Below are 12,923 nucleotides of genomic sequence, written 5' to 3'. Positions count from 1 at the left end.
AAAGAAAGAAAGAAAGAAAGAAAGAAAGAAAGAAAGAAAGAAAGGAAGGAAGGAAGGAAGAAAGAAAGTCTGCCTTTGATAAAGGCTGTGTTGGTGTGTTAAAGTAATTTGGCTGTGGACAACTGAGTTGGATATTGACATCTTCACATTGGTGCTACCACATGGACCTCATTCTTGCTTCCCTGTCACAAAAAAGGGGTTCATTCCTTTCCTCTGAAGAGAACATCTCTACTTGTGCCCAGACCCCTCATGCCACATGCAATGCTGCCACGATATACTCAATTCTTCCTCATTCACTTCTGAAGTCGGAAAACAAGGATTTCACTTGAAAAAAAATAATTCTAACAAACACATCATCAGAATTTTTATCTTTGCACAGTTCAGGTTACAGGTTTGATGTGGAAACCCATCACAGATAGAGGAATACTGGAAATGTTGTCAACCCACCTGCTTTTTTGTGGAGCAAGGTGGATCTGTGCTTGTAGGTGCTGAGGTCCTGGGTCTGGCTCGGAGCTGAGGAGAATGAGGTCCTCTGATCTGCTGGGCTCCCAGCAATGCAGGTTGAGTTCTGCGGTGGCCCGGCTTCACTTTTCTCTGTGCTTGAGTACTGGAGGGCGTCCTGAGTTTTCTTCTTTTCCTTTTTTAACATATTGACCAGAATATCTAAATATCTGAGTTAAGGATTTAGTGACTCCTAAGAGATGATCAAGATTAGACAAAGATTCCTAAAGCAAATACTGTCCTCCAACCAAATAATTGTAACTAGTGCCAGATGCTACAGTCCATGCCTAGAATCCCCAAACTCTCTAGATAGTAGGAGGACCAGAAATTCAAGACCATCCTTGTCAACTTGATGACTCTGAGGCCATCCTGGGCTATGTAATTTGCTGTCTCCTTTTCAGCATCCATGCAAAAGGCTGGGCACAGGGGGTCAAGCTGCTTGCCAATAGTTCTAGGAGGTGGAGCAAGGATACCTGGAGCCTTCTGGCCAGTGTGAGCAGCCAAATTGGCAATCTCTAGGTTCTAGTGAGAGACTCTTAAAGTATAAGCCAGAGGAAGATACTCAATATTAGGAGAGCATGTGTGCACATGGACACTCATGTGCACAGGGGCAGTATGAGAGAGAAGACCTGCTACTCAGAACATGGGGAGGGGGCTAGGTTACACATGGTTTTGAGCAAGTATCATGGAAACAATCCAACCTCCATACTCCTCCTCAGATTAAGATCAACTTGTTGATTTCCGGATGGCCAATCCATTTTTCCCTTAGTGTACCTAGGGTGGCTTCCATTCCTTCTTGCCTCATTAAAATACATTGTCAAGAAGAGCGGGTCACAGTATCTCATATTATCTCTGTCCTCTCTTCGCAGTGTGTGAGTTCCAGGTGTTAAACTCATGTTGCCAGGCTTGTCAGCAAGTGCGTTACACACTGAGCTCTCTCACTGGCCCTTCTGCCTCCATTTACAACACCACTCTGAATTCAAACCACAGCGTGAAGGAACCTTGAGTGACTTATTCACAGCATGAGGCATCTAATGTCACCCATGTAAGCAGCCGTATAGGATTCAGAACAGTGAAGACAGATCGGGCAGGCAGACACACACACACATACACACACACACACACACACACACACGCCTCACTTTTCTATAAGTGCCTGAAAGTCAGCCTGGACTGGTTCCTCTCTGTCACGTCTCATTTCATTTGTCCTCAATGCATAGATGCTCATAAGCCATGGCAAGTATTGAGAGGTTGGTAGGAGTGTTTAGTGGAAAGATCCCAGTCTAGGATCAAAGCCAAGAAAAGAAGCAGAACACAGACTGGGGCTAGGGCCAGGGCTGAGGCCATCCCTGGAGATGGATGGGGTAGGAAAAGGGGAAGGAACGCAGGGGTGACAACACTGTGGGCGGCACTTGGAGACAAGGGCGTGCGTGGGGGTGTAATTTGCAGTTGGACTTACCGTTACTGGCTGGATAATAAAGTAGTTAAAACTGACTTGAATGTGACATGGGGTCTGCTAAGACTCAACTGAAATTAGAGACTGAAGCTAATGAGGCAGTTCGTCAACCTTGTTTGGGTTGGTTTTTAACCTCATAACCCCCCCCCCCACCTACCCCTTCTCTTGCTCTCCCCCCCCCCCGTTTCTCTCTCTCTTGCTCTCTCTGCTTGTGCATGTGTGTGTCTGTGTGTGTGTGTGTGTGTGTCTGTGTGTGTGTCTGTGATGGTTCTGCACAAGTCAGAAGAGGGCATCAGATCCCCCAGAGTTGGAGACAGGATATTGTCCACCACCTGATGTTGGTGCAGGGGCATGGCTGCTGAGAGATAAACATGGCTCCTTGGAAGAGCAGCACGTGCTCTTAACTGCTGAGCCACTTTTCCGCTTCTGTACACATTCTTAGTAGATGTACAAACATGAACATATAGCATGATAGATTTGCTCATATGCCCCCAGCCCCATGCTGGAGACGGAAGCCAGGTCTGTGTCTCCAGCTTCTGCAGGATCAGTATGCACTGCTGGGCCATTTCCCCAACTCCTGTGTAATTTGCACAACAGTTTCACTTAAAGTGTCTTTGTAAAGTTTTTTTTTAAATGACTAAAATACATTTATAAAGTTTTGGCAGACTTACTCCCTGTGAGGGTTTAAAGGCTGTGAATGTCATGAAAGTGTCCAGTCTTTTACAAGAAGATTGAAAGGTAAAAATGAGGAGCAGTACTGAGGAAGTGCCCCAGAGGCCTGAGGTCCAGGCAGCCTCGCTGGGACCCTTCAGAAGCAATCCACTGCTGCAGGAGGCAGTGTCCCTCTGTCCCTCTGTCTGCTGTGGGAGGCAGTGTCCCTCTGTCTGCTGCGGGAGGCAGTGTCCCTCTGTCTGCTGCGGGAGGAGGCAGCGTTTGCATCCACCACAGCCATGGCCTGCGGCACCTCAGAACGCTTCTTCTGGGGGCCAAGGAGAATTCTATCTCCAGCACTCAAACTCTGCTCACTGCCTAATTTGGGAACATCTGTATGTGGGACTCGGGACAGGAGATCTGGCTTTTAAATAAAAAGTTACATCTAAGCCAACCTCTCTGCTTTTCATAAACTAAATACTATACGCCATCTTTTCTCAGTCATCTTCTGAGTTTCACCCACACAGCAGCCACAAACTCTGGGCCACGATGAGACTGTGGTCAGCATGGTGTCTGGTCAGACGGCTAAAGATAACCGGCTAACTTACTGGTTCTGGTCTCAAAACCCAAAGCCCATCACAGAGCAACCAAAAGATTTAGTGTTAAGGGATGATACTGTTCCCAGATCTGAAATGTCCTTTGGGAGAGCAACTTCATCAGGGCTGGAAAAGATTCTTACCACGGAGCTTGAAGACCTCAGTTTGATTCCCAGGTTCCATGTAGTGGAAGGAGAAAACTGACCTCCTCCACCTGTGTGGACACACACACACACACACACACACACACAAAGTTATAGAAAACAAGCTCCTACTTTGCTGGAGTGACACTTTTCACTGTGAATGGGAAGCAGGCATGTGGTAGTGTGGAGGAGGGAGAATGTCCAGGTTCCCTCCCCTTCCACCCAGGAGAGCGAGAGTCGCCCGTCTCTCCCCAGAAGGATACTGATCTCATTGTCCCTCTGCTTGAGTAGCCCTAGAAGCTTGGTATACTCTTCATCTTTCAATGGTTCTTGGCATGCTTGCTGTGTGACTTCAGAGGAGACAGTATTCTCTAGGGCCTTCTTGTCATTCAACAGTTTCTGTGAATTAGGGTAAGAACTTACAGGTCACACCATATTCCATTTTTTTTTCTGAGAAGCTGTTCCCAGTACACACTGGACACGCACTCTGCCCTCATCCTTGTCTTCCAGGCAGTTAACACTGGGCACGCACTCTGCCCTCATCCTTGTCTTCCAGGCAGCTACTGTGTTTTCTGGTTATACTTCCGTCCTCCTTCCCACCCATCGCATTCACCTGTCCTGTAGGTTCTCTCTCCTCAAAACTGGTAAGTTCCTCTTTAAGTAGCATCTCCTATAGGCGTCACCCCATCTTGTTGTAAAGGTATTTACTCAAAATTGAAGTATCCCCTTCCCCCGGAGTAAAGAAGGGGGCACTAAGACCCAGGAAGCAAAACCAGTAGCAAATAAAACTTTCAAGGCCCAGGAAGTTCCTGAAACTTACAAGGTTCACAAGGTCCTTCCCCAAGATTAACAAGCAGAAAACAATCACTGAAGAGGAGACTCTTGCAGTGTGACCGACAAGATGTGCAGGGAGCTTTGCCTAGGCAGGTTTTCTGTGTTACCATTTCACTCATGCTGGGGTGGGACCTTTGAAAATGCAAGTGCCCTGGAGTCACCAATGCTCTAGAACCCCAACAAATTCTTTGATTCACTCAAGTAGACTTGGTTGGAATCATTTCTTTGGTCCATTAGAGTCTTCTCTGAGGTAAACAGAGATTCGTTCACATCTCCACAGAAAAGGGTAAAAGGCCTCATCATTGCACAGTGTCTTCACGAAGTGTGCAAAGCTACAAACAAACACTGATGATATCCTCACCCTTCTACTCCACTGAAGCTAAGCTTCAGGCTGGGGAACATTAATACATTTCTAAGATAAAATACTGGGGGAGAAACTAGGCATGATCATCTTGATACTGTCTGGGAATGTATACGCACACATTTGTTTGCTCGTGTGTGTGTGTGTGTGTGTGTGTGTGTGTGTGTGTGTGTGTGCCTGTGTTTCCGCATAGACATATTCTGGGCACAAGGCAAAGATTCCTGGCAAAGGAATTACAAGTCCATGGCCAGAGTTTATTTGTGGAAAAGTTAGATCTAATTCCTGCAGCTGCTCAGTGAGAGCCACAGCGTGGTTGGATGCTCAGGCTGTTTTCTGCATGTGTGGAGCTGGGGCTTGGCATTTCAAGAGTTGGTCAACAGGAAGAGTTTTTATTGCAGTTGGAGCATGGCAGGACATGGCTGAGACCAGAGGAAACATTGAAATTTACCTTAAAATGATGAAAACAGTGATGGATTTTACGCATATCAGCGCCAACTTCCAGTCTACTCTCTGGATCTTGGTCCTCCAAATAGGATGCTATTAGTTTTTCCAACCTAAAAAATACATAATGCATGAGAAGTAAGAATGAGCTGGGAACCTGAGGAAATCTGGTGGCCTGACCTGCGTGCAGAACGTTTGGAGTACAGAATATTGGGCTCATGTTTTCTTAGAATTCATTACTTGATTTGACTGTGATAAAGAAGGGGGGAAGCATATTGCTAAAATAAAATCTATAAACACCTAATTACCTGGCTAATTTCCAATGAATGTTCACATGTGGGTCTCCATATAAGCAGCGCTATCTGAGGGATTGGAGAGATGATTCAGTGGTTAAGAGCACTCACTGTTCTTACAGAGGATCTGAGTTGGGTTCCCAGTACCAATGTTTAGTGGCTTATAACGACTTGTGGCTCAACTTCAGAGGATCCATAGCTCTCTCCTGGCCTCCAAGGGCACTACATGCATGGCCACATTCATGCTCATATATGTGCACATGCAGATACATGCAATTAATATTTTTTAAAAAAGTCCATCCTTTGATTTCTATGGGCTTCCCCTCCCCAGCTACACTGAACCTCTTTGCCTCTGTGCTAAGCTTTCACATCATTAGGGGAAGTATTAAGAGTAAATAATTCTTTCATCAGCTAATTAGAAGTGCATGGTACTCAGCCTCAGCTGGCCCCCGGCAGTGCGCCACAATGCCTTTAATCATTCCTGGTGAACTTGTGATCTCCAAAGTGGTTCATCCCATTCTTCCTGTGATTCCCCCATGTTTGCCACTGAACTTCCCCCTGTGGACCAGTGAGGTGTCCTCTGACCAGAGTGAGAAAACCCAAGCTGCTGGCATGAGCTTGTGCACTCTGTACATCCTGGCAATGGCTCTCCCTGGCCAACCAGGCTCTCTTCACACTTTTACCAGTAATTTGATAACACACTCCCTTCTTCTCAAGGCTATCCTCTCTTCCTTGTGTCCGTTAACATCTTCATCACTATTCTGGACAGACTCTCTTCTCTCTACTTTCAATACTTTTCAGGTTCTTCCTATTCTTGAACACTCACACACATGCACACACATGCACGCACACACACACACTTAAAAAATACCTCCCTCTGGGGAGGAACAGCCAACCACTGTATCCCATGCTCTCAGTGCCATTTGCAGTACCCCCTTCCCCATAGCATTCTAGAATCTGTGAATGTACCCTACTACCCCGCTCTCCAACTCATGGTATTTCATAAGAATCACAACAGGTCCAGGAAAATGTCTCGGTCAGTAGGGTGTTTACCGTGAAATCAAGAAGCCTACATTCAGAACTCCAGCACCCTGAGATTCCACCTCACACCAGTCAGAATGGCTAGGATCAAAAACTCAGGTGACAGCAGATGCTGGAGAGGTTGTGAAGAAAGAGGAACACTCCTTCATTGCTGGTGGGATTGCAAGCTGGTACAACCATTCTGGAAATCAGTTTGGCGGTTCCTCCAGAAATTGGACATAGTACTACCTGAAGACCCAGCTATACCACTGCTGGGCATATACCCAGAAGATGCTCCAACATGTAATAAGGACACATGCTCCACTAAGTTCATAGCAGCCTTATAATAGCCAGAAACTGGAAAGAACCCAGATGTCCCTCAACAGAGGAATGGATACAGCAATTGTGGTACATCTACACAATGGAGTACTACTCAGCTATTAAAAACAATGAATTTATGAAATTCTTAAGGAAATGGATGGATCTGGAGAATATCATCCTGAGTGAGGTAACCCAGTCACAAAAGAACACACATGGTATGCACTGCATTCTCTGATAAGTGGATATTAGCCCAGAAGATCAGAATACCCCAAGTACAATCGACAAACCACAACAAACTCAAGAAGAAGGAAGACTAAAGTGTGGCTACTTCGTTCCTTCTTAAAGGGGGTAACAAAATACCCGTGGAAGAAGTTGCAGAGAAAAACTATGGAGCAGAGACAGAAGGAAGGACAATCCAGAGACTGTTCCACCTGGGAATCCATCCCATATTCAATCATCAAATCCAGACACTATTGTGGATGCCAGCAAGTGCTGGATGACCAGAGTCTGATATAGCTTTCTCCAGAGAGTCTCTGACAGTACCCAACTAATACAGAAGTGGAGGCTCACAACCATCCATTGGACTGAGTACAGGGTACCCAATGAAGGAGCTAGAGAAAGGACCCAAGGAGCTGAAGGGTTTGTAGCCCCTTAGGACGAACAACAATATGATCTAACTAGTACCCTCAGAGCTTCCAGGGACTAAACCACCAACCAAAGAGTACACATGGTGGGACTCATGGCTCCAGCAGCATATGTATAGTAGAGGATGGCCAAGTCAGTCATCAATGGGAGAAGAGGTCCTTGGTCCTGCGAAGGTTCTATGCCCCCAGTGTAAGGGAATGCCAGGGCCAGGAAGCAGGAGAGGGTAGATTGGTGAGCAAGGGGAGGGGAGAGGCAACAGAATTTTGTTTGTTTGTTTGTTTTGTTTGTTTGTTTGTTTTTCTTTTTTGTTTCTTGTTTCTTTTTGTGGAGGGGAAACTGGGAAAGGAGATATCATATGACTTGTAAGTAAAGGAAATAGCTAATAAAAAAATAATACAACAAAGTCAGCAATGAGGGTACTTGTCTGTAAATCCCAGCACAGAGTAAGTGAAAAAGAAGGATACCTCTGCCAGTTAGTCTAGCTGAACTGGTAAACTCCAGACTCACTGAGAGACCCTGTATCAAAATGTAAGGCGGGACATGATAGAGGAAGACGGCAAACATGGACTTCTGGCCTCCATATACATACTTGGGCATGTGTGTACACACAGTCTCCCACATGTGCACACACATGAACACACACACACAGATGACAAAGAATGGTGAGATTGTTCTTGGTGCTTATTGTCCCGCCACCATTAGATGCTCAGTGCAGATACACAGGTTAGTAACTTGATCCGTTTCATGGACCCCATGCCCTGTGTTGACCCTAACCAAGGAAGGCAGAAGGCAGAAGGCAGTAGGGTGTTGGTCAGTTTCTAAGCTGCCAGGCCCCAAAGCAGCCCTTCCATATCTTCCTAACAAGATGAAAATGTCTGCATACTTTCAATTTCTTTGGCATGGTCCACATTGCCCTCCCACTGCTGTTATTGGCAGCCCCACACAGCATACGATAATTTCTGTTTTAGAGCAGACTCGGGTTCTGTTTCCATGTTTTCCTGCGAACCTTTGACACAGACGCCTGACACTGGCAAATATGAGGTGATTTGTAGCATAATTCTATTTTCTGATTTTATTTTGTTTTCCTGAGACAGACTCTCCTAACATAACCCAGGGTGTCTTCCTATGCACTAGGTAGCTCAAACTGGCCTCAAACTCAAGCCAATCCTCCTGTCTCGGCCTTCTGAGAGGACAGGCATGAGCCGTTTCCCTTGCGTTACATTGCACCCCTGCCATTATGTTGTGCCCTTGCGTTACACTGTGCCCTTTGAGGTTGCCTTCAGGTGCAGGGAAGCTCCCACTTTTACATTTTATCATAGTTTATAATTTTTGTTGCTGTGACAAAATACTCTGACGAAAGGGCTTTAGTTCATAGTTCAAGGTGCAGTTCATTATGGAGGGAAGGTCAGAGTCAGGGCAGTGAGAGTGTGAAGCCACATCGCATCAATCTTCTGGAAATGGAAAGAGATGAGTCTGCTGTTGCTCAGTGCCATACCTCCATTTTGGATTATCAAGGAATCCTGCACAGGAAATGGTCCTACCTACAACTAAGATGGGTCTTCCCACATCAATTAATGTAGTCAAGGTACACTCAGAGGTCCCTCTCCCTGGGAGCTTTAGTCTGTCAGTTTGACAACCCTAACCATCACCTTATTTATGAACTGACTTTTGTTGTTGAACATGCCTACAAATTGCCAAATACACAGAGGGAGGGAGAGACAGAGAGACAGACAGACACAGACAGAGAGAGACAGAGAGATCCAGAGAGAGTATAGGAGGTGACACCCACTTAGAGACCCCAAAACCCAGTGAAACACCTCCTCCAGCAAGGTTCTTCTAAAATGCAACCAATGAAGGCTCTTGAGACTCAACCTTGCTGATTGTGATTTGGGGTTCTCATGGTACCAGTTTCTTTAAAGGTGTGCCCACCTTGAAGGGATCAGCAGACCTAGAGATGCTTAGCATTTAGGACAAAGGGAAAAGAGATCAAAATAGCTGGCTTGGAGGCCTGGAGGCTGCTGCATGCAGATCTTGTGCTGGTGGAGACACAGCTGGAGGCATCACTCTCTCTGGGCTTTCTAGGGCTGTAGAACAGTCCCCAGGATTTCTCACTACCAACTTCCCATGTCTTGTGCAGAAGGCCAACGCCAGTGTGTCTGACCTAAAAATTAGTGGTAGATATTCTAGCTGTGTATACAAAAGAACAAATTGATACCGGTATCAGTGGGCTAGGCAGAAGGAGAAAACCCTGAGGACAGCACCTGGTAGAAAGCCTGGCCTCAGGTCCAGGAGACTAAGCCTCAGGTGAGACTTCGCTCCATGGTGGCTGGTGCCATGCAGGTACGGAGGGAAGAACTGGTCCAGTCCACATTGTGAGTAGCAGGTTACTTGGCTCATGCCTTCTGCAGAGGCTTGGCTGAAGACGATTTCTTGGCCATCCAGGTCCTCTTGGGATACTGGACTGCAGGTGTCCATCTCTATATTTTCTATGGATGAGGAACTGCTAGCTTACCTGAAGAGTCTAAGCAGTCTCAGTGAAGTGCTGATGATGAGCAAGAGGCATTACAGTACAGGTGGCTGCCATTGCCTGCTGTTTCTGTCCCTTCACCTCTACCCTCCTATGCTATGGTTCTGCCTCAGCAAGCCTCGTACCTAGTTTCCAGATGGCCACCCCACTCCTGGTTCTGGCTGCTCCACATACCTGGCCATGGAAGCTTTCTGTTCCGCTGGACAGTAGCAGTGATGATAGCAATTCGCTGTTCTCCAGCCCTTGTATCTCAGTTAAGCGCCTTCATTAGGATGGAACCAACAGGTTTCTGTAATTCCTCTAAGAGACGTCCTCCAATTGACCCCATTGGACAAGACATGAGTGCTGTCATAGCTGCTGGTGGAGGGCCTGTACTTCCTCCTCTGTGTTTCTGCATATGACTGGAGGCCATGGTTACACTTTTAAGCCTGGACCAGAATGGAGGTATGGCAGAGCTCTTTGATGCTCCAGCTCTCACTATGTGTCTGGGGTACCCATATTCTGACCTAGGGTGTGTCTGGGATCTCCATCCCTTCAAACCTACAAAGCTTGAGGGCCACAGCCTTCCAGAGTTTGCCTTACAACACAACTCTGGCACAACTTCAGTTCTGGCCCCAGTTCCTGTCCTGTGGTCAGAATCAAAGGAAGGGCCTCAGCATGCCTACAGCAGAGCCCATGTGCTTGCCCTTCCTTTCCTGGCAACCTTTCTGGCCCCCTTGCTCATCCTTAAGCCCAAACACATCTGACAGCTGGTGACAAAGAAGAGTGATCTGGCATTATCCCCCTAGGGCATTCTGTCCAGCCCTGCTGTGTGTTGCTGCCAGCCAGACTCCATGCCCAGCTCAGGGAGAAAGGCAGACTAGAGTTGGGTGCTGGCTGGCATTATGTCAGTCTCCTCACTGCTCTCCACCCTCCCTGTAATGCTTCCGATCCCCCTGGGCACTCATGTGTACTCCCCTCTACTGGCCCATAGCCCTGATCCTTCTAGGGGAGATACCGATGAGTGTCACACGGAGGATCCGAGATCCCTTTCCTGGGACTGGGGTGGGTCGGCCCACTGCTCCCTCATTTCAACTTATTTATACAGCCCCACTGCTATTTTGCAGATATTTACAAAGATTTGAAGCAATGGAAAGATTTCTGTATGAAGATTATTTTTATGCTTTTGCATCAAAGGGAAATAATCGTAAATTATAAAATTTATACAGTGTCTAAGTGACTAGAATGCCTATGGCCAAAATAAGAGATAAAAATAATATAAATTAATTAGCCATCTGTATTGATAACTCCTTCATTAAGCTCTACATGCCACGATCAAGCTCCTTGCTTGCTATAGGTAAACATTAAGTAAGCACCAGTTCTTATTCATGTAATCCATGACAGCTGAGGGATTAACTCAGCGGAGAGAGCATGGTGCACTGCGGTTAGGGAGCAAAGAAGCTAGATGGCAATGGGACAGTAGGCAAGAAGATGTAAAGGATGGATCACAGGGGCAGGGACAGTGACAACAGAAGCGAGGCGGGATGGGCCTGGATGGTACAGCGGAGGCTGAAACAGAACAGTCAATTTACAGAGGAACATAACAGGGACAGGCACTGAGGTAAAGGAGAGGACTGGAATGTGGATCAGCCCCACACTAGGCCAGGGCTCTGGGGCCAGTACAGAGACTGAGGCTGGGGAGAGAGGCCCAGGACAAGGCCATGGGAAGGGAGCAGAGGAGGCAGCTAGAAGATGCAGGAGAGCAAAAGGCCTCAGGTGGATGGAGCCTGAGCTCACAGGCAGGAAGAGGGTTCCTGGGAAAGTCAAAATAAATAAAAAGCCAATTGGACAGGTCTGGCTCTCCCAAGCCATTGTCTCCACAGCTAAGGTTCCTGTGGCACCCAGCTATTCCTTAAGAGAAGGCAGTGGAATTTATACCTAATCTTTGCTCTACAACCCAAACGCTTTCCATAATCCTGTCTTAAATAAGGCTGAATTTATTGACAACATTAAAGTTTTGAATATACAATTCTCAGCTCATTTTTTAGTTAAAAACTTTAAATCAGTCTTGTTTTATATCTTTTAAAGTACACCCTAAAATGTACCCATATTTAATTAGACAGAAAGGCTTGTAAATTTTTTGAGAGACAGATTAAAAGGACTTGTGTGATGTAAAAATATGGAGTGAGTTGGTAGCCATTTGAATGGGAGCAACCTCCATAGTCTCATGTGTTTGAACACTTAGGTCCCAGTTACTGGAACGGTTTGAGAAGGATTAGGAGGTGTGGCCATGTTAGAGATGTGTCACCGGAATGCTCTTTAAGGTATCAAAAGCCCACACCAATCTCAGTTAGCGCTCTCCTTCTCTGTCTTGTGGTTGTTTTTAGCTACGGCAGAAGCACCATGCCTGCCTGCCTGCTGCCATGCTCCCTGCCATGATGGTCATAGATACAATGTCTGGGACTGTAATCCTCCATAACTGTTTAGAAACATGTTAACACAGTGCTGAACCTGAAGTGAATTTATATAAGCCAAATCACCTATTATAATTAAGTTCTGGTTATTGAATTAAATCTCGATTTACAAAGCAAAGACATCCTTACACTCAATATGATAACATAAAGAATATAACAACATAATAATTAGAGGTTAAATGAATCAACAAAACTCTGTTCCTATGGTCCAATTGTTTACTACATGGCTCTGCTTTTGTTCCTAATGGCTCATCCTGCCCTTGTTTAACTACCCTTTGTGCAGACTTTCTGAAACCAGGTGTCAGCTGGAGATAAAAGTTGCTATTTCACAACTGCTATTATACACCACAGTCCTCCTTTAAGCTCCAGGACATCTGATGTTCTCTCTTGATCATCACTGGCAGGATACTCAAGTGTACAAACCCATGTGCACACAGACACCTGCACAAGCGCTGCATGCACACACACACACACACACACACACACACACACACACACACACGATTAAAAATAAATTAAATAAAATATTAAAACAAAAGCCAGATTCATGAACATGCAAGCTATCCCTGTAAAATGGTTATTAGGAAATGTAAGAAAGAAATTCTTGGGTGTCATGTGAAAGGCTGGAGAATCGTAGAATGTATAATGTATAACTTTTACCTAAAAGCAGGCATGGAAAAT

The 12,923-nt window shown here is 45.9% G+C and overlaps 1 protein-coding gene across 1 annotated transcript in view; it reads right to left on the bottom strand.

Annotated features, from left to right (window-relative positions):
- Kif6 (kinesin family member 6) overlaps positions 1-12,923 on the bottom strand; it is a 319,301-nt gene that overhangs the window by 148,789 nt on the left and 157,589 nt on the right. Inside the window, exons 11-13 of the mRNA XM_031347801.1 lie at positions 4,991-5,096; positions 3,611-3,746; positions 448-663 (exon numbers count right to left, since the gene is read on the bottom strand). Of these exons, the coding sequence (XP_031203661.1) occupies positions 448-663; positions 3,611-3,746; positions 4,991-5,096 (458 nt within the window). The remainder of the gene's footprint in view (positions 1-447; positions 664-3,610; positions 3,747-4,990; positions 5,097-12,923) is intronic.

The sequence above is a fragment of the Mastomys coucha genome, unplaced genomic scaffold, assembly GCF_008632895.1.
Source record: "Mastomys coucha isolate ucsf_1 unplaced genomic scaffold, UCSF_Mcou_1 pScaffold3, whole genome shotgun sequence".
Classification (NCBI taxonomy): domain Eukaryota; kingdom Metazoa; phylum Chordata; class Mammalia; order Rodentia; family Muridae; genus Mastomys; species Mastomys coucha.
Note: the sequence above shows the minus strand (reverse complement) of the source record. Positions and strands in the feature narration are given on the sequence as shown.